Source organism: Limulus polyphemus, unplaced genomic scaffold (assembly GCF_000517525.1).
Source record: "Limulus polyphemus unplaced genomic scaffold, Limulus_polyphemus-2.1.2 Scaffold349, whole genome shotgun sequence".
Classification (NCBI taxonomy): Eukaryota; Metazoa; Arthropoda; class Merostomata; order Xiphosura; family Limulidae; genus Limulus; species Limulus polyphemus.
Window position 1 is genome coordinate 634,682 of NW_013665959.1, and position 22,940 is coordinate 657,621.

Consider the following 22,940-nt stretch of genomic DNA (forward strand, 5'->3'; position numbering starts at 1 on the left):
CTACTACATCAAGTACAGTGGTAACGTAAGAAAATAGTTTAACTTACTATCCACTCCTCGGCGTTCTATTGTTGTCAACTAGTTGTAGAGTGGGTTTCGTTATATATATATATATATATATATTTCACTGTCCTTTTCAGACTATTTTCCATGGACAAACATGGAAAAACTAGCATTAAGAAAGTGTCTGCCCATTTCCTTGGCTCACATATGGCAGCTTTTCAAATAAGGTTCCATCTGATCATTTCCAGCAACCTTCTGGTGTCTCCCCAATATGAATTCCTCCATCCTGGTTTTTGAGTGAAGCACAGAAGACTCGTGCCACTTCCAGTTCCTAGATGCTGGGGTGGTCAACTTGAAGAGTTCCTCACTGGTTGTGCAATCCCTCCAGAGAAAGTCCAAGTGGGCAGCACAATGTTGTGAGAAATAAGGCAGGGTATCCATGTCAGTGCAATGCAGGTCACCCCCTCTTGTGTGCCAAATTCCCAGTGGTTTGGCCAGCAGGATGAGGCAAAGTGCTCTCCTTCTATGACAGAAAGAGACATTCATTTCCATTCCTGTAATGTATGGTGAGTTAATGATACAACAAAACACATACCAAACTGTATGGTTTAATTGTTGCCCTAGCCATGCAACACCTCGTGTCCGACTGACAAGTTGTATACAAATGCTTGGTTGATCATGCACTCTTCTGCTCATTGGCTTTTTTACTTTCTGCCTTTCATACTTTCATCCGGGAAAGATTATACCCTGCATGAGATATATGTGGTCTCACACTCCGTGGGGTTTCCTCTTCAGTTGCCTTCTCTGAAAGGAACTCAACTGGGTTTTTGCATTTGCCCTGGCCCCTTCACCACATCGTTGTGGGACTCTAGCTGGCGAGAGAATAGTTAAGGCTATAGTTTTGGAAATTATCAATTTCTTTATCTGAAAATGCATTTCCAATAGATATTTACCTCTTCCCCCCCCTACCAGTGCATACTATTCTTGCCTCATCTTAGAATGAAGTGAATTTTGATTGCAAGTGTGTATGGGGATCTACTGTGCATGGAGAATGTGTCTTTCTCCAATTGGTGTAGAACCATTACCACATGATGAGTACATCATGCACTAACATTATTCTTGTTGAAAAACGTGTTTTAGGTGGGATATAATTAAAGTTTAGTGGTATGTGCAAACGTGAGGAATAACCACTATGTGCAGAAAGGTAAGTATCCATCAGAAGTACATTTTCAGGTAAGGAAAATGTTAACTCTGTTAATGTACACGTTTATGTCTACATATCTGATTTACTATTTCCAATATATTCTCATCTTAGAAAATGTTTAGATCACAATTTCTAGTGTTTTGTAAGATTGTGATTTTCAATTATTTTTAGATTACAACTGACCCAAAAGAAGTTTTAAATGGAGGAAGTCTTCTGCCACTAGGTGGTGCTGAACATACAAGTAAATGTCAGATTTTATGAAATACTACTCTGCAAAATATCTGAAAGGTTTCTTTTTATTATTATCAATAAAATTTCTACTTTTATAGTACAAAAAACTGGATGATAAAATCGTTGATTGCATGTTATCTTAAATTTTATAAATTTCAGAGGTTTTTGATTATGACATATGTTTCAAATATCCTGAACATATGTAAAAGCTCAAATGCATAAACATGAGTGTTATATTTTACATATATGTATATGTTCAATGTACCTTTTACTAGATTTTTTTTTTCAAACCAAAATATTAGTTCCATTTTTACAATTATATGAATTGGGGGATCATTATGCCTTGTTTTTGATGTTGGGATGATTGAAAGCAAGTTGGATTAAAATTATGGTTAGAGACAAATTCTACAAAGAAAACTTAAGTGTATTGAACCATCAACAGTAAGTGGGTAATACTGGGAGAAGATCCGATGAAGCAAAATAAGAAAAAATAAAAGTGTAATAAATCATTGAAGTTTTAGCTAAGCTAGTTAAGGTTATAAGGTAAATTAAAATTTTGAAGATTTATTTTATTGCCATCTTTCTACAGCAGATCAAAGATAAATCAGGTTTAGATTCTTGTTGTGGGAATTGGACAAATAGCCTAATGTGTAGTTTTGTGCTTAACAGCAAACAAACAAACTGAATTATAGTAAGTTATGTCTTGGATAATGTTGTTTATGTATCTTTCTTTACTCCTTTACTGATTTCTCTTAGATTGATGAGATAGGTCTACAGAATAACAGGAGATCCAACAAGATATTTGTAATGAAGCAATTTTGAGTTTTTCAAATACCTGAATTCATGAGAATGAAATAAAGAGACTGTACACAACTTACAATACAAAAGCACAATCTGTATTATACCACAGAGACACAAATAAACAGTGTGTGTACTTGCTTTGGACAATGGACTATCATTTGAACTGGATTTGAACTATTCTCTCCAACTAATCAGGCCAAGATCATCTACCAGACTATTTAAAACTTAATGTATCTTACTTCCTTACAGATAAAGTTGGCTTTACCCAGATTGACTAACACTAATCACATGACTTATCATTCTTATTCAAACGTAGAAAAGGCTGTAACCTTGAGATACCACCTTATCTACCATTGAAGGGGTACTGATCCCTACATTCTTGCAAGCTCATGAGCAGAACAAGTGTGATCTCAATAAAATGACAAAGGAACAAAGGCAGCTTGAACAACATCAATTTAATGAATTTTTTGACCATGTTTTATGTAAGAACTGCACATAATTACAATAAATGATAAATTCAGAATAATATTATAGTTACTCAGCCACCATGTGGGTCAGCGTTAAGTCTGAGGGCTTACAACACTAAAAATCAAGTCTTGATATCTGCAGTGGGCAGAGTACAAATAGCTAGTTGTTTAGCTTTGTGCTTAACAACAAACAAACAAAAATAATACTGTATTAATATAAGAAGGTAGAAAATATTTATATAATACCATTCTCCACCTAAGTATATATATATCCTAAGTTTTAGGGTGTATTTGTTAATCCTTGAGGTCAGATATTCATGTCATAGTGATTCAAAAAATAAATGTTACTAACCTTAAAGTAGCTTGAGTTATCAAAATAAGTAATTCTCCTAAAGAAAAGAGTTGATAAAAGTTAATTGAAGATAAGGTGGCTTCAGGCACTATTTTAGGTGTTTCCTTTATATGAAATTTACAGTGGTGGAAAAACGTCCATGACTGATCATACGATATTTGCATCTACAATGAAGCTACGTAGATTCCCTATCCTTCTTAATCTGTCATTGGCTAAAGAAAGAAGGTTTATTTCTTCTTAGTCAACATTTTGATTGTACACATTTAATTATCTTTAATGAAAATGATGTATTATAAGATTGTTCAAGGTATTTTACAATCCAAGTGAGTTATTATTTGGCTGAGTTTGTTCATCAGTTACTTAGTTCAGTTTTGGAATATTAAGTTTGTGTTATCAAAGTAATAAGAGGTATGCCATGTGTTGTATAGTGTGTTAAAAGTTAGCATGTAAGCAAAATTGTTGTATTAGTGTATACTCTGAACTTAGATCTATCAGTAAACATTAGTTAATTGATTTGTATTAGTCAAAGAAATAAGACACTTTTGGTTTTTCCAGGTAGTTGATTCAGTGGATAGTGAATTCATTTACCATTTGTAATTTCTAAATAATGGAAGAAAAGAAGAGAATAAAACAAAACAATAATGTGAATGGAAACATCTATGCTAAAATACACATCATTTAGAAAAAACTTGGTCAAAGACCCAAAATTTTAGACACTGGTTCTTACAAGCCAAAAATTCATGTCATAGGAACTTGACCACAAACTAATAACTGTGGCACTTTACTTTATGGATGTTTCCAAATCACCGTTACTGGTTGTGCAATTGCCTCAACAGTAAAAACACCTTGTTTGATATTTTGAAGATTATACCTGACTGACTAGTATCAATTCACTGAGATTTGGAATGAATGGATAATTAATTAGTTAAAAACTTTGGTTTGGAGAGGATTCTTGACAAACTAGCTGTAATCTTTTTGGTTAGTAGACATTAAAACCAATTGGTGACAATATTTGGGTTCTAGAGAGGATCCATGACCAGCTAGTTAAAAATGTATTCAACTTTGAAGAGAATAAATGACTTACTAGTCATAATTCTTTGCGTTTTGTAGAGGATAATGTATTTTTTTTGGGGGGGGGGTGCATGCTTGACTATTATTAACCTATTTGGCTTTAAAAATAATGAACCATGCCTTAACTTTTTATAATATTTAGAGTTCTTAAAAATAAAGCATGGTTCAGTAGATTTGATGAAGATTGCAATTTACTAGTTTACTGCATCAAGGAAAAAAAATTTCCAACCATTTATTTGTTACTGAAAAAAACTATGTAACTGACCAATTGCTACATGAAGGTGAATTGTTTAATTGACTGTTTGTTGAGTGGTACAAGAGGTGAGGTGTGTACACCTGAACATGTACTGAATGTATCATAATTTTGAGACTCTCAGTGACCACACAGACAAAATTATGCACAAATATTATACTTGTTCAGCATTTAGTGTAAAGTTTCAACATTAAATAATTATAAAAGTAAATGTGTTTTTGGTTCTCATTTGATACCCAAGTTATTTGTTTTCCATCATTTTATTTTGTTACCTGTTAAAAGTTGTGAGCTAATGATAGTTTGACCACATGTATGGAGTAACCAAAACTGTGTGAGCCCTATCTTGCAGTTTGATAAATGTCAATCATTTTTGTATATTTTTGCAGGTGGATATAAGGGTTATGGTCTAGCTATTATGGTTGAAGTATTTTGTGGATTACTGGCAGGTGCAACATATGGTCCAAACATTCGTCGGTGGTTAGACACTTCTAAAATAGCAGATCTGGTTAGATTTTGTTTTTTAGCAGTCTGTATTTTTCAGTTTTATATTTGGTGGCATTATATACTTAAGAAAAGTTAATTTTCTTGTACCATGCATTTTTTTTAACTTGTTCTTATAGAAAGTATTTTAACAAAGTATTTTTCCTGATAAAATTTGAACTTTCAATTTGACTTAAACTACTGTTTCAAATATCACAAGGTGGCTATAAGCAGTAAATTCTAACATATGGATTAATAAGACTTAAACCTAGTTAATAGCAAGGAATAGTTATACGATTGTAGTTTTTTCTGTGGATTTACAAATACCCTCCATTTTTAAATTGGCATAAAGTAAATGTTAAATTTGTATAATTCTTTCATATGTTCTTTCTATATTCCAATTAATTTTTAGCAGACCACAAATTATATTTATTTAAATAAATTATTACATTGTAGATAAGTTTAATGTTTATTTAGAATAAGATTACTTTTAGTTTTCTTCTTATTTTCTTGTGTTAGCACTTGTTCAGTTTCAATTCACAGTATCTTATTAATATGAAAATTGCTAAACAGTCAAGCACCTTTTTATTATATCTCTATCATAGGGAGAAGACATTGTATTTCTTATGTTTCTTTTCTCTTCTTCTGTCCTCCAGTAGTACAGTGGTAAGTGTACAATGATAGAATTTGGGGTCCGATTCTCCACAGTGGACACAGCATTTAGCCCAATTTGGCTTTGCTATAAAAATAAACAAACAGTTTTCTTCTTCAATTCAACAATTATAGTTGTGCAACATTTCTATTTCTAGATTGATCATTTTGAAATTTGGAGGGAATATACCTTGGTCCTATGTGCTCAGAAATCTTTTTTTATATAGGCCACAGTCCATTCTGATTTTAGAGGGTCAAATATTTCAAAACATTTTGGTTTGTAGTTCTCTTATATACATTTCCATCAATCCAAATGGGACTTAGCAGAAAGATACCTTGTAACAACTCCCACAGACTTAAGCAGTCAAACTTTGGATCTGGGATCATTTATTATATAGCAGTCAAAGATAAAATATTCAAACAAAATTAGACTTATTTGGTCATCTGTTTCTCAATATTTTGACGAGTTTATATGTGACCTTGCATACAAATATTAAATGTGACAGCCTTTAGAGACTCAAACAGACAGGTTTGGGATTCTTGCCTTTCTTGTGAATTTGAAGAAGTTGCAATAGTTTTGCACAATTTTGACCAATTTAGACAACCATCACAAACAAAAGTAGACAGATTTGGGACTTATGCCTTTCTTTTTGATTTCACAGGTCACAATTTATTATGCTCCAATATATCTTTCTCACAAAAAAGTCTCAAGTTAATGCTATGTTAAGTGTCTGTTACTCTGAAGCATATATGCTATAGTTTATGCCCTTTTCCACTGCCTTGAATATTGTTCTTTCTTGACATTTGCTGTATTCGGTGTATTTTATCAGATAAGATTTGGAGGGGAGGACTTATTGCAATATCTTGTTAATATTGGCCATTATGATTACCTTTTATTTTTCAAAGCACATATTCAGTTATCTATAGCAATCATGAGATCCATCTGAAAATTTTAACCACCCATTTGGAAAAAAAAAGACCATGCAATGCATTACTTTGAAATTTATGTCCAAATAAAACCGAATTAAAAAGAAAAAATGGTTGGATCTTTTCAATCAATGCTTTCATCACTTCATATATACTCCTTTTTAAGCAATAAATTATAACTGAACAAGTTTTCTTACTGTGGTTTTAATATAAGCAGCAATTTATATATATTGAGCAAACTTAGTTAACTTGTGGTCTCTGTTTGTGAATGAGCAAGTTTTCTTTTATATGATGGCTATGTTTATAATTGGTCTTTCATGTGTTAAGATTTTAGAATAATTTAAATGGAAAACTATGCTACACTCACCTAAAGTGTACTTCAATACAGCTGATTTACTTGGCATTCTTAAACTTCACTGTTACTTCACCTTCGCCTGTGTCAATGGGTTTTTTATAGAACTGCTGTAACATTGCTTGCAAGGTAATTTAGTAAATGAGATTTGATGTTTTGAGTTGAGAAGTATGATCTCTTAAATCTGAAGAAATACTTCATAAGACATTCTTGTTTAAAAATACCCTAAGTTGTACTTGTGGAGATACTCTACAAAATAGGGTGCACAGCTGCTGTTAACAAACAAAGAATACTTATAAATATATGGCAGAATTATGAAAACTTAATATTATGAAACAAATACATCAGTGGTTTTGTAAAGTTTCATTTGTTCAAATAGTCATGAATTATTCCATCAATCAAATAGATAGGACAACCATTTTTGTAAAATCTCGTAATGTTGTCAAATTCTTAATGCAAAAATATGTAGGTGATTGAAATCTTATGTGCATGATGTACCAAGATCTTCACCTAGTCTTCTTTAAACATGGTACATAACTTATAAAATTAAAATACACCCCAGTAAATGTGTTTTTTATGGTCACTTTCACATTTAAAGCCACTGTCACATTTACAATACTGTTTGAAAATGCAGGTTGATGGTCTTGCTAATATTCAACAGTAAATTTGGTACTGTTACACTTGCTATTTAACTACAGTAGAACCTTGTTTATCTGCACCCCATTCATCTATAACTTCAATTATCTGTGCCCCTACCAGATTATATTACTGTTGTATTGCACTCCTACATTATCAACTAGCACTAATGCAGACAATACATTTACAGAAAAAACATTTTGAAAAAAAAACACTTCTCTTAAACTTAAAGATGTTTTGTTTAATTATAAGAAAATGAAGTAGTTTGAAAGTAAGTATATTTTAAAACATTCTTCTGTCTTTCCAACTCTTGCATGCATCTTCATTAAATATTTTGGTTTATCTTACTGTTTTATCAAAACATTATAGTCGCACACAATTACTTATACACACCTCATTTATCCATGGACCCTTGTACCCTGAAACATATGGAAATATAGTTCCAGTATACTCCAGAAACTGAGAAACTTGATCTGGGTCCTTGAAAATAGTAAGTGTCATCTACAATATCTTCAATAATATAATGATTTAAAAGACTGTGGACAATCCCCAACCACTGTTTTCATGAAAAAATAATTCAAAACTATCTTTCAAATATTTATTAGTAGTATAGTTCTTCAAAAAAAATAAAACATCTAAATAACCTGTAAAAATCTAACATATATAAAAGCCAGTGTGTGTCACATCAGGTCACACTTGATTTCTCAAAATAGGAGGAGTCATAAAAGCATATTTTTGTAATTGTATTTCTCTGTTATCATTAGGATATTGGTCAAGCTTTATATATTTGTTTTACTCAAATATTCCATTTTATCAAAAATAATTATAATATATCTTTAGTAAGGTTTAGTAGAAACAATATTGTTATTGATGAAACTTAGTTGAATGGATGGCAACTGCCTGTTGTAGAAACACAAGTGTAGAGGACGACTTCTTTTGAAAGAATTCCACCTTTCGTCTTCAGGTCAGTATGTGTATGGTGTAGTTGAACTTTATAGTATTCTTGTGGATTGTGGAGAGTGTGTTATGATTGGTTGGTTTATCCATGTTTCTGATTGGTGCAGAGACTTCCTGTAGATTCAATAAATGGTAGCCATAGGTTACTCACCTCTAATCCAGAATATCTGTTTAGTGAAGGCTTTATTGTGTAATGTAAAATGATTCTTTAATTGTTCTTGAAAAAGATTGTAGAATGTGGATTTAACAATAATTAAGTAGCTGATTACTTCATAGTAATTTTGGAATAGGATAGCATGAAGTGTTTTGTGCTATTTCTAGAATTAAAAGTTCACTTGTTCATATATTAACCTGTATTAGTAAAAAGCTGCAATAATAAAGTAGTGCTTGTTTTTAAAGACAGTTGTAGGTTGTTATTACATTAAGTTTGTAAATTGAAAATAAGTGTTAAAATTATTTTATTCAATATCTGATATGACCACAAACTTTACAGTGCTTCTACCAAAGGAGAACTATTATCTTTCATGAAGTACATATACTCTAAGAAAAAGATACAATTTGTTTCAAATTGTAATTGCATTTATGTAAATGGGTTTGCATTATTGACTTAGTGTGTGGATTTAGGATAGCACACAATTTCTAAGCTGGACAAATATTGTAAGATATAGCAATTATGGTCTAAAGTATTTTTAATAGTTAAAGTCCCCAACAGATGATTCATTATATAATGTAATTCTTAAATACTTTAGTATTCTGAAATATTGATTTAAAACATTAAGTATTTTTACTCACTTAATTGTTTAGTATTGCTTTCATAAATGCATATGTTAATACTTTTAAGTTTTACTTATGACTTTACAGTTAGTATATTTTTGTTTAGAAATTCTTAATAATAAGTTGTTTTAATTTGTCTAAGATTTAGTGCATGTTAATTGTGACATAACTGAATGTTCTTGTTTAATCAGACTTTACATTAGTCTGTTATTTGTTATGATTCTGTAGGTAGCTATTCACTTGTAAGATCATGGATTATACAATGTTTTTTTATTAGGGGCAGTGTTTTGTTGCCATCAACCCTGATGTATTTGCTCCTGGCTTTCAAGACAGAATGAGTGATTTAATGGAGATATGCAGAAACCAAGAACCTGTAAGTAGAAAATGTAATTTGACTTGAATATACGAAAGCTAGAATAAATATATTAAAACAAAGCACTTCAAACCTTATCACTCAAAAGTTATTTTATTAGTTACAAAGGTTGGTATAACCACATTATCACAGTTCATCAGTATAACGAAATATATTTCATTATATGTATCTAAACTTAACCTTTTCAAATACCTGAACTCTAAACAGATGTACCAGTAACAATATCATTTGAATATTGACATAATTAATCATAATCAATTAATATTCATCGTTTATGATTACACTTTTCATATTTCATGAAGTTTCAATTAATACTGTTCAAATATTTTCCAACTTGATTAAATGGAATGATATCGCTTACTCAATTTACAATTGTGTCTTCATAGACTGATGTAGGGCAAGCTTCTTTTTCAGGGCCAGTATTTTTGGTAAGATTAGACAGGCCTAGCACTAGCTATTTTGTTTCCCTAGTAAAAGTGTCAAATCTTCTGCGTACTTTTTCAACTTCAATTATGCAACAAAACTGTAGGACTACTAATCATATTAAAACTATTTATTTATATTTATCCTTCAAAACCTCAGGAAATTTTATATCATGTTATTACTGTGACTGTTCAAAACTTTACAATTACAAAATTTAACTTATCTTCCTTTCAATGAATTGGCACAATACATTGCTTGTTTCAAGTTCAGTTTTTGTTCAAGTTCATGTTTTATTAAAATTCCTGCCAGTTCAGTCAGTCTTCTTTTTTACATTTGGGTTGTACTGAGATAGGTTTTAATGAATTTGAATTTGGAAACCTTTCTTAACTAGCAATGGTAAGGTGAAGCCAGTAAAGTTCTCAATGTGACTAAGGTATTTGGTAATAACAATACCAGTTTCTTCTTGTGCATGTATTCCACTATACTATTTGGAGGCATTTCAGTCATATTTGTCAAATAGATCTGTTTCACTGACATCAGTTGTCTCACCATCTGATAACACAACTTAGTGACTTATACAGTATTTCAAGTTCTTTGAGTTCAGTTTTAACAGATCAAATGTCTTCAGCTGAATCCATTTCAACAAACTTTTCACACCTTTAAGTTATTTTGGCCATTTGGTTAGATCACACAAATAAATACAATAAATAAACACTGGGAAACTGTCATCCTTGTACACTAGATGGCTTATTAAAAGCATGCAGAAAAGAGATGTACGTTTTAGTAGACATGATATACTTATGAAATTGCTTTTTGCAATGGAAATTATGCTAAAGGGCTTTTGTCAAGACGTACATGCAGTAATCAAATACAGCATGATCAAATATCATAACATGGACTATAATGAAGTGGTGAAGCTCCAGAATAGTTTTAACATAATATACTCAACCTCAATATGTAAGTTTAGGCTGACATAGCTAGGTAGACTTGGGAATGAAACCTGTATTTACTGTGTAGTCCAATTTCTAACTTTATTCAAATCAGTAGAGAAAATGCAGTTAATTGGGATCAAACCTTTCTCAGCTTCACCATTAGTACCAGTTTCTTAGCTGTTTTTCTATATATTTTTTTGTTTCCGTGATTGATTATGAAGCTATTTATTTTCTGCTCATTATTAGTCACTGCACCTAAACATGTATATTGGTAAGTTATTGCTAGGCAGCTGACTACCAGTCCTTCTTACTTTTAACAATGATATTCAATTTCAGAACAATCTGACCTTTCAAAAGTTACTTCCATTCCCCACATGCATGCACACAGTATATCTCCAAGTTCATATATGTTGCAATAACAATAACGTAAGCTGTAAAATTGATGAAAATTACACTTCACAAACTTAATCTAGCTCATACCATAACAGCTTTTCTTCGTGCAGTTTGATAATATAAATAGCATCTGTATGTATAATGTATACCCAGGCTTACAAGTTAATATTAAATAATTAAATAACATTACAAGTTAATATTAAATAATGCAAGAACTTAATTACCTCCTATACATATAGAACTATAAAAAGTCAATTGGCTGAGGAGCAGTGTTAAAGCTGTGAAAGCACTATCAACCTACCAAACTCAAAAATATAAATAAAAAGTTACTATGCTCAAGATGATCAAAGCCAAATATGTATATATTTATAATATAAAACAAGCCCTAATAAAAATGCTATACAGTAAAACAGAGCTACCAGGACATAGGCTATAATTTTGTGGTAAAAGATGTGTCCTAGTTTTTTGGAAATGACTGCAGAAGTAGGACACACATAGTGATGGGAATACACCATCTATCAGTCTTAACCTCCTTTTGTGAAGCCTCACAAAAATAACAATATGAGTGAAGTAAGAAAAAATAAAAGTTAAAGATAAGAGAGCAAGATGTGGGTGCTCAAACCCACATCATTAAACATCTCTTTCACTGCTTGAAACATTTTTAGGAAGGTGACTGCTCTCAGAAGGAAAGAAGTGAAAAATAAATAACCAAAAAAAAAGAAAAGTTCTACTATTGGGGTGTGTGAGTAAGAAAACCTTTTCACCTGGAGTTGACATACCAGCCCCCATCATGGTATTAAAAGCTGAAATTAATAAGGTAATATTAGCAGCACAGCAAAAAAAATATATTGGGATCAAATCCCTATCAAGTTACTTAAATTAGTACCACACCCATTCTCCACTCATGAAGAGGTTAAAACTGATAGATGGTGTATCCCCACTGCTATGTGTGTGTCCTAGTTCCTCAGTCACCTCCAAAAACCAGGACCCATCTTGTACCCTACATTATAGCCTGTGCTCTGGGGACTTTGTTTTTCTGTGCAGCTTTTTGTTTAAGGCTTGTTTTATATTATAAATGTTTTATCTAATCATAGGTTTGGTCTTGCTGTTTGTAACAAGGTCCTTCCTTTTTGAAGTTTAATATTCATTACTGTCTTCATAATGCATGAATTTAAATACATGTTTGTTAATTAACTTTCTTTTATCTTAAAGTACAGTGCATAGAAAAACAACAATGTGATGTGTTTGTAACGTATAAGCTATTTTAATATTTTCACTAAACTACCTTTAAAGTGCTGAGACTCTTCATCATTATGAACTTTTTATGTAGGCTCTATCATATTTTGGAGAAGAATATTCAGTAAGAGATATTTTTTAATCCTTTCATGAATTAAAATGTCTGAAATTCAAATCAAATCCAAGAAAAGTTCTTGGATTTTTCTCATCATGTAAGGTTTAACTATAAATGACCAGTTTCATAGCATTTAATTTCTTTTGGAAATTAGAAACTTATCTTTTGCTTTAATATTTGTCTAAGAATTCAGTCTTAATTTATTAAAACATATATAAGTATGTACATTTTAAAAATTCATTCTGAGTTACTGCATAGAATGCAACATTTTAGTATAAGGAAGCTTCTACTTATCACAGATGTATATTTACTAGTATAGCTTTTTTTTTCAATAACCCAAGCTGCCACATTCTTATCCTCTCACAAACAAGGCCCACATTGGCCATCAGTTTTCCAATTTCAAATTTATTATTACTTCTTCAGCTCCAATTCGAACAGGAGATCTTTCGCACACCATATGAGTGCTTCACCAACTGAGTTTAAAGGATTAACTCACAGGTGCTTGCTAGTAAACCACTTTTTATAACTTAAACTATGACACTGTTTATCTGTTTCTTATGTTACTACCTCTTAGCAGTATGATATAGTGGAATTTGAAATCCAAAAAAGCTTAGTTTTAGGGGAAAAAAAGAAAAAGCTCTTGTAAGAAATAAGTTGAGTGAAAACAATTTTTCATGTCTTAAAAAATATAAAAAACATGAAAATTACCTATAATATGTGTGAAGTTTCTCAACTAATGTGCTTAAAATATTGTTCAGTAATTTTTAGTGAAAATTAATGCCTCTAGAGTAAGAGGAAAGTAACCAATTTACAGTATGTGAATGTTAATTTACTTAGTAAGTGTTTTTTTACATTGCTTTTACACTAGTATTAAATAATCAGCTCTTTGAATTAATTAAAAGTTTTATTATAATCAAAGTTCATAATATTTAAGCAGTTACTTGAAAAATACACACATATATATACCAACTAAACAAAAATAGCACTTCTAAAACTTGCAAATTCGTAGGGTAGAAGATCACATAGAAATTGTTTTTGAATTTTGATATAAGTAGGGCTTAAACGTATCTGTAATAATGTTTCTAATTGAATTTATGTTTATCTAAAAGTTTCTTAGCAGTTAACTAATATAAAAAAATCTCATTAATTTTGCCTAGAATTTTATATATTTATAAATAACATAAAATGCCAAATGTAAATGTGTATCACATTGTTAAAAATTTATTATTTTCATCTGTAACTTTTACTGTTAATTGTATCAATATCAAAGCAATTAAATCTAAACTGTAAACATAAATGTTTTTTAATTTAGGCTTCTGCTTTTACCCATCCATTATTAAATACAAAATATGTAGTAGAAATGTGAATCTGTATGTTAGAATAACCTTTCACAACTGCATTATATTTCATTTGTTGAAACTTTTATAATTTTATTGAACTTTGTAACAGAATAATTTTATAAACTTGAAACAAAATAAATATAGATAATCAATAGGTTACCCAAATAATAACAGCTTTAGTTTGTTTGTACTGAAAATTAAATGTTATTAGTTAATCAACTTAACTTAAGAAGAAAGGAAAAATATTAATTATTTTTAGGAACCTAAGTTATCCCTTTCATCTGATTAATTTGAATAATTATAATAATAATAAATCCATAATTTTATTTTTTCACAATTAAAAAAAACAACAACTAGTAACATGAATGCTTTTCATTTATTGGCTTTACTTCAAGTGATCAGATTATTAGGTTTGATTTTAGGTGTGTTTTTTTAAAGTATGATTTCATTTTATTTATATTATTGTATTAGCATAGACAAAAATCTTTCTAATACATTCCATTTGCTTACCTGAAATTATCCTCCACCTTTAGGCAGAAGGTGAATCAAAAATCCTTGTGCCAGGAGATCCTGAGAGAGAACATATAGCTAAATGTGAAGCACAAGGTGGAATTCGCTATCATGAAAACCAGATTAAGTATATTGTAAGTATGAGATTATGAAGTGGAAGAACCTTTAAAATATTTTATGAACAATTTGATTTCTCTTTTGAATAACTCCTTTATTTAATAGTATGAGATATTAGGTATCATTAGATATGAACTTAACATGATGAGCAGAACTAGTAATATTTATGTGGGAAATCTGTAATGCGTCCTTAGGTTAGAAAAATTAATTTGAAGTAAAATACACTTAAAACATAAAGGTTATAGAAGTTTACTGTATTATTACATGCACAGTCTTTCATTGAAGTGTGGTATAATTTGAGTTGCGAAGTACAACTGATCATGAGTAAGATGGGAACATTGGTACCATATATTAAATACTTGTAAATCAATATGACTGGCCTAAGTTGAAATGCAAGCTTGATATTAACACGACATATCATGCCATGTAAAATAAATTTATATTAGAATAATTTCTTGATATTTGACATACTTCACTTTAAAAAAAAACACATCAAAGTTTTAATTAATAACAGATTGACTTCCTTCTTTACTTGTAGAGTAGGCACATTCAAAAAAAAAAACTCTAGAAACTATTTTTTTCAAAAAGTTCATGTTGATTATGATTGTATAGATGGAAGCATGCAGAACTGATCTCTGTTTTTGACTAAAAATTATTTAACTTTGATTTTTTTTTAACTAATAAAGTTTAAGTATGTCTGAACCAGCTTGTAAGATGTAAATAAGCCCAGGAAAAAACAATGACAACATAAGATCAAATAGTTGTTAAAGTAAGTTTTAAATGATATTCCTTCCTCCAACAAAATTATAACTCTACAGTGGCAACATTATTAACTGGAAAATTGCTACTCTTTGTTAAATGCTATTATCAGGAAAACCATCACTGAAAAATTATCTTTCGTTACGAAGCCAATAAATAATTAGCATTTGTAATATTCATGTTGCCAACAGACCTAAAAGATAGTTATTTGCTTTCTCTATAATTAGATGAATTTAGCAGAGAAGCTGGGAGTCAAACCACCACAAATGGCTTAGGAAATTCCATCATTGAAGAAAGCTCTTATAACCAGAAGGACTTGTATGCTCAATAAGAGAATGTTTAAAAGAAATATTATTCCAAAGAGAAGTTTAAATTTTGTGTTTACTGAAGTAACAGGTAAAATTTTTTAAGTTTAAAATAAATAAAAACGTTTAATTTTGCACTAGTTATCTGTGTCACACTTAAGTGAAGTCTATATGTACAAAGAAAGCAACAAATACAGCTGTTAGTACCAGCTAGATTTAAGAATATCAATGTTTTTTTTCTTTCATATTCTTTCAAGTCAGATTAGGTTCTTAATGAGGTACACAATTATCCTTAACTACCTATGTCAACAATTATTCCAACTAAAACCCCAACTCATACTAACTTGTACAGTTACCTGTATCTCTTTAAATGGGCTTATCACACCTGAGGGAGCTGACACACGGTCAAGATGGTGCAAGATCCTATGGAATAGTCATTGTAGTGTGTAATCTTTACCTAGGAAAGAAATTATTGTAAGTTTACAGCCTTCATACATACTGGGAAGATACTAAATATATGCAAAATACTTGCATGAAAATTTAGGAACACTACTCAAAATTATACACAAGTTGTGAATACATAAAATAAGATGCTATTAATGTAGACACAATGTCATGCACAAATGTAATATGAATCAAAAATTATAGAAAAGAACATGTTTTATCAGTGGGTGTCAGAAATTAACTGATTAAAATAGCAAGCTACTGTATTCATGGGCATAATTTAAGTTTTATTTTTAATTGCCAACTATAAGTATTAGTACTATACAAAAAACACTACTTATAACAAATTTATAAATACATTATCATAATATTTATTGTGTATGAAGTACATAAAGAAAACTACTTTTATACTGAAAATTAGAAGGACTAAGTAAATTTTCATCAAAAAATGAAAATTATTTTAATGTTTTCAATTTTAAAAGCCCTTTAATTAATTAGTGCATTTAATAACATGCACAATTTAAGTGTTTTTTATTCTTGTCATGGTAACAAGATGACCTCAGATACCTAAGACATACTTGAAGCATAATCTCTAAAACAATTTCCAGTCAAAATTGTCTTAGCTACAATCTTTGATAGCTGTATGTAGGGATAACATAATGTTTTGGACAACATGGACCTATTGGTCTATCTCAGCTGTCCTATCCTTTAAACTAAACTAAATCTATTAATAGATGAATTTAAAAAATAAAATATCTTAAAGCTAGCCCTTATCATTCATATAATTACCAAGCTTTTTCATAAACTCACTAAAATATACTGCCATCACAACATCCAAAGGCAACCTATTCCAAAGAGCATTCACTGTCTTAGCTAAAGATGACTCCTAACTTGCCAAAATTTATGTTTTTGTCCCTTAGTCCTACTATTCTCACTATTAAGTATTAAAAAGATGATGCATCAACACTATCAAGACCTTAATATCATCTGTAAATTTAAGTAATTTTTTTACCATTCCTTCATTTATGTCACTGATGTAAATCAAAAAGTGTAAAGGTCCTAAGTGAAATTGTTGCAGGTGGGTAGCAAACCCTTTATTTTGTATGCTTTTTGTTTTATTGGAATTGCCTGGTTATTGTTTCTTGATTGTGAGTTTCTTGATCAGTGGGTTTTTTTTGGTGGAGTAATGGGAGTCTTGTCTGAGAAGTATACCAAAGACACAATTTTCAGAAATATTATGTACAGTAATACAACAGACATGGACAGCAAAGGAAGAACAAATATACAAGTGAATAAACAGTGTCTTTATTCATGGTAATTGTGTGTACATTTTACTTAGTGGCTGGCTTCTGTTCTCTAATTTACTGCATCGCGGGAGGATTAGTACAGACCTACCATGCATCTTAGCCAAACCCAAGTATCAGTCTTGAACTTTTATTTCATTAATATTTTGTAAAAACATCATTTGTTCATATGTAAACTCATGCACACCAATCACTGCAGAACACAATCATCATACACATTTTTGTGGACATTGTGGAACATCTCCACTGGGTGGAGGGTTGTACATCAGATCCACTGAGAACTGTACTTCTCATCTGAACATCAAGTTGACTATTGCTTGAGATGCTTTCATGAAATATGGTTGATGCTCATTCCAATAAATTCAGTCAGGTTAAAAACATACACTTATCGCCTTTGTACTAACCATTCAGCTGAACCATCAGACTGAGTATGATAGACTGAAGTGCTCCTTTTCACCACAACTCAGCAAATCTTGTTAGCTCAAATATCTAAAGTCTCTCATTGTTGAGCCAACACATCTGCAATAGTGTGTCAATCAACAGATAACTTTAACCCACTTGGTAAATTAATGGATAATGATAATAACAAACACATCCTGGTTGGTTTTTCAGTTTTGAAGAGTGTACAACTATACTTAGGATAATTCTCTTGGGAGGAGGACCTACATCTCTTTAATGGAATTTTTCCCCGATGCAGCTGGTTTTCATCTGTGAAGTGCATATGGTATAGTGTCTTCACCAGTGCTCAACATCTTTATGTGAATGTAACCAGAAAAAAAAACATTTATACATTTCACAACAATGCTCTTCAGTCCTTGCATTATGCAAAGTCTGAAGTATTTTCTGACTTAGAGCTCTGTGAACCAATAGCTACATTAAAGATTGACTACCATGTCTTAATGGTTCTGACAGTAGAACAACACCTTCATAACTGACTATACAGGCACCAGCTATTATGTGTATCAGTACTTTTACATTGCTACATAACAAGCAACACCCAAACTATGTCTTGCTCCTTCATTTGCCCTTCCCAAAATTTCTTACTGGTCACTCATGGTGTTTATCCAAATACATTATTGTCAGCTCTTGTATGGTTTGTTCTCACTGCTGCCATAATGGCTTTGGTTGTTGCCCTGTGTTCAGGAACTGAATGTTCAATGAATGAAGATGATTTCACTTGTTCTCACTGCTACCATAATTACTTTGATTGTTGCCCTGTGTTCAGGATCTGAATGTTCAATGAATGAAGATGATTTTACTGGCTGGTAAAACAACCTTATCATACATTTTTGCAGAAGAAATTAAAAAAAAAAGACTGAAACTATGATATATAGTTATCATAATCTAAACTTCATAACTTAACACATGAATACTAATATTTTTCATACAATATGAAAAGCAGTTTATTGCAGGTTTCGTATATTATTTACAAGTTCTAAATGAACAAGATGAATCTCACTACAACATTAAACTGCATTAATTCTTTTTATCTTGTGCTGTGAAACATGGTCAGATGGCTCACTAATCTAGATTTGTCTTTCTTTACATGGACCAGTATATATGGTAAGGTGTTAGTTACATTTTTATGATTGTTTGGTATGATGATCAAGTGTGAAGACAGGATACTGAAGATAATGATTTCCCTATACATCAGTGGGACTTCCTGAATGAAATGGGTGGCATTCTGGTTCTAGTTCTCACTAATATTTTTTCTCAAGATTGTATGATGAAGTCTGTCTAATTGCACAGCCACTGCTCTTGTGAGTAGCCAACCTGCGAGTGAAGAGCACCTTCATAAAGTTTGTTTTTTAAAGACTCTTGTCCAATTGTGGTATTCTCAGGTTAAACCAATTTCCATACAGAGTATTAGGTAGATCTGCTTTATAATGATAGGATCAGCAGGTTATAAAGTGATACTGAATTTAACTAAACTGCCCCAGTTTAAGCTAAAAAATAATAAAGTTGGGTACAGTGTGTAACTTAAAGACAATATTTTATTGACAAAGACAAAACACAGTGTGCATTAGATAGTCACCTTTCAGTGGCTTCATGAATTGATTAACTGATTTTCTTTCTCGAGATGTGTTTCTATGAATCAGTTCACTTGAGATCCTATTTAGACTAGTTCTAAGGTATTTTATTTAACAGGAAACTTTAGAGTTATCCATAGTGACTAGCATTATCCACATGACTGGTCATTCTCATGTGACACAGAGGAAGCTATAACCTTGAGATATCATCTACCCTAACATTAAACCATGCTGCTATCAACATTATTGCAAGGCATGCAGCATTATAGCAGTAACATTCAAGGGCAGAACATATATCATCTCTATAGAATAACAGGCAGCTAGAATAAAGTCAACTTAATGGTTTTTCTGGACCACCTGTTATGTGAAAACTGCACAGATTCAGGGTAAGTGAAAAAGTCTACATTCAAAACCCATTTAAAAAAGGTAGAAATGTATGATATTACTGCATACCACATATTTCATTCCACCTTTGTTTCAGGCTTGTCCAATAGTTGACAAATTTAGCTTTACAACCAATTAGCTTTACATTTGTAACATGGTGAAGAAGTGTGTTAACTTTCTCTTGCTTTTGTAACTGTTTACATGCAACATGGATGTCACAAGCCTTAAACAAGGAACTACAACTCACAATTCTAAAACTCTAAGAATGAAAAGATGCAATACAATACAAAATGAAGTAATATAAAATATACACAAAACTAACATAGAAATAATAAACCGTTTAACAAAGATCACAAGTACAAATATATATTTATATAGCCTTTAAACAAAGAATATTCACAAATATAGAAAAAACTTAAACACTAATCACCTACCTGTGGTAGTCTACACATTATGATTATCACATTTATGCTTATAAAAAAATGAAAACCTTTAACTTTCATAAAGATTATGGTTCATAATAATAATAATAAAAACTAATTACAGTGAAACAAACATTTTGATATAAACAAAGTATCCTTTAATTATTGAATCATTGCACGTTATAATTACATTAAAACATATAAACTTATTTATGCTTAGTTCAATACAAAATATATTATGATAAAAAAATCAAATTAATGGAACTTTTACACTAATGCTTGTTATACAGAAAAATTAAACACCAAAAACATACTAAACAAAACCTTTTACAACATTGAAACACACACACAGAAATGAAACCCTTTAGGTAAAACCATAAATTAAACAACTCTTTCAATATGAAACAAAATACAAATATTGCAAGATACCAGGCCCACATAACAGTATCAGATATTACTTGATAGTTCATAAAGTAAGTGTCTCAACACCCTTTCAGTTCTTGATCTTACAAAGAATGTATTATATAATTGTACAATAATAAAATGTTTATACTAAGACATCCTTTAGTCATGCTACTGTGAACCACCACTCAATAGCTTGGAAACCAAGGTATTCCATTTCTTTCAGTCATTGTTTCTAAATCAACTAGATGTTCTATATGCTGGTCAAGCAGTTAATCCCAGCCACAATAACTAGTAGGTCATCATGACATTTCACCTGGTCATCAGAGCAGGAAGAGTGCTTCTCTACTGGGGTTCCTTGTTTGATTCCTCAAAAAAATTCAGGTACCTACTACTAGTCTCATCCTCTTCATCAGCTGAATGAGATCATTTGGCAATGTTCCCATCATCAGAGTAAACCTGCTCATCCACCTATGATTTCTGGAATAATGAACTATCAAGAGAATCATTAATGATATGGAGTTTAAACTTGCCAATTTATTTGACATGTACATCATTCAAATTGCTCTAACTTCAATGAACTATCAACAGATCAAATTCAGATTAGTCCGTTAAGAAAACTGTCGTATGTATGCTGCATGCACATATCATTGCCAAACTGAGTCATCAACTCTATTTTGTTGTCAAATCTCTTTTGACTCACTGCTGCTTTGCTCATTGAAAAACACTCAAGTCTGCTTCAATTATTGCATGAATCAGCCAAAGCGTCATACAGCAGATCCTCTGGAGGCTGAACTTCTCATCTTAACATCAGGATATTCATAGAAAAATCAGTTATTTTTTGCTTAGTATGCCATCATGATATACAGTAGGTGCTTATCCCAATCCATTCAATCAGAGTTTACTCACCTAGAAAGCATTCACTTGACATTCTGTACTGCCCATTCAGCCAAACCACCAGACTGAGAATAATTTTTTGCTAATATTTGCTAAAACTCAGAAAATGCTATTAAAGTTAGCTCTTTAATCTGGCAGATCTCTACAGGTACTACGAAGCTTGGTAACCATTGTTCTGCAACACATCTGTAACAGAGTGGGCTAATGTGTTAACCAATGGATAAGCTTCAGTACACTTGGTGAAATAATCAGTTTCAACAAGCACATACCAGTTATCTTTCTCAGTTTTGGACAGAGGACCAGCTACATTTAGAGTGATTCTCTCAAGTGGATAACATACAACTCTAGTGAAGTATCTTTAATGTGATCAGTTTTTCCACTGAATAGTGTATGTGGTAAGTGGCACTCAACATCTTTATGCGGATATAGCAAGAAAAACCAATTTTTTTCACATTAACAATAGTGCATATGTGTGACACTCTCTGGTTCCCCTCAGTCTTTACATTATTGAAAGTCTAAAGTATAATCTTAAGGCTCTGGGGATTACTAGCTGCATAACATGTTGGCTACCATAACCTATGTGATTCATAATAATTGTTCACCTTGCCATATCTGCAGTTGACTATAAAAGTGCCAACTATTATGCATATCAGTATTATGCTTGCCAATTTGTAATGGTCACACATTATATTGTGGTAATGTATAGATCTTTCAGTTGCTCTTCCCAAAGCTTCTGATTAGTCATTTTAGTGTCCAGCTAAACACAGTATTATCAATCAACACCTGCATGGTTCTAATAATTTCTTTTTAGGTATGTGTTTTTTACTCTTAATACTCATGCTTCATTGTAATTACGCAGTGTTCAGGATCAATACACTCAAGAAACAGGTTTGATCTCACAGGCATTGGCATTTTTGCTATCAACACAGGTAGTGTTCTACGATAAGGCATTTTCTTCCGTGTTAATGTCTAATTCACAATTATATCTTCGATATTTTTGGAAGATTTCCGACTCCTTAAAGCCAGTTTTGTGATAAAATTATTTTTTAATAATACTTCTAGATTGTCAATAATATTGTTGGTTAATTTTATTGTTGTTCTTGCTTCACAGTGTTACGACAGCGGAATTCACGTGACGCTGGTAACACGTAATGAGTATCTAGAACGTTCGTGAAGGCTCGAATGTTTGCCAGACGCCCTCTATTTTGTATATATATGACTGGCAAGAAGTGACGAGGGAGAATAATTTCGAGTCAAGCCATAAGTAAAGAGCGTGAATTGTTGTAAATTCTAGCGTGTGTTTGAGTTAAAGCGACTGTGGAAATTAAGTGTATTGCAAAGTTGTATTGAGAAAGAATAAACTAGTTTTATTTAAGAAAGGACTTGTATCGCTGA

The 22,940-nt window shown here is 31.3% G+C and overlaps 1 protein-coding gene across 1 annotated transcript in view; it reads left to right on the plus strand.

Moving 5' to 3' along the window:
• The window catches only part of LOC106457588 (uncharacterized oxidoreductase YjmC-like), a 38,522-nt gene extending 22,718 nt beyond the window's left edge, over nucleotides 1-15,804 (plus strand). The window contains exons 7-11 of the mRNA XM_013917025.2: nucleotides 1,379-1,448; nucleotides 4,769-4,887; nucleotides 9,437-9,532; nucleotides 14,505-14,615; nucleotides 15,585-15,804. Of these exons, the coding sequence (XP_013772479.1) occupies nucleotides 1,379-1,448; nucleotides 4,769-4,887; nucleotides 9,437-9,532; nucleotides 14,505-14,615; nucleotides 15,585-15,632 (444 nt within the window). The 3' untranslated portion in view covers nucleotides 15,633-15,804. The remainder of the gene's footprint in view (nucleotides 1-1,378; nucleotides 1,449-4,768; nucleotides 4,888-9,436; nucleotides 9,533-14,504; nucleotides 14,616-15,584) is intronic.
• Nucleotides 15,805-22,940: the final 7,136 nt, after the last annotated feature.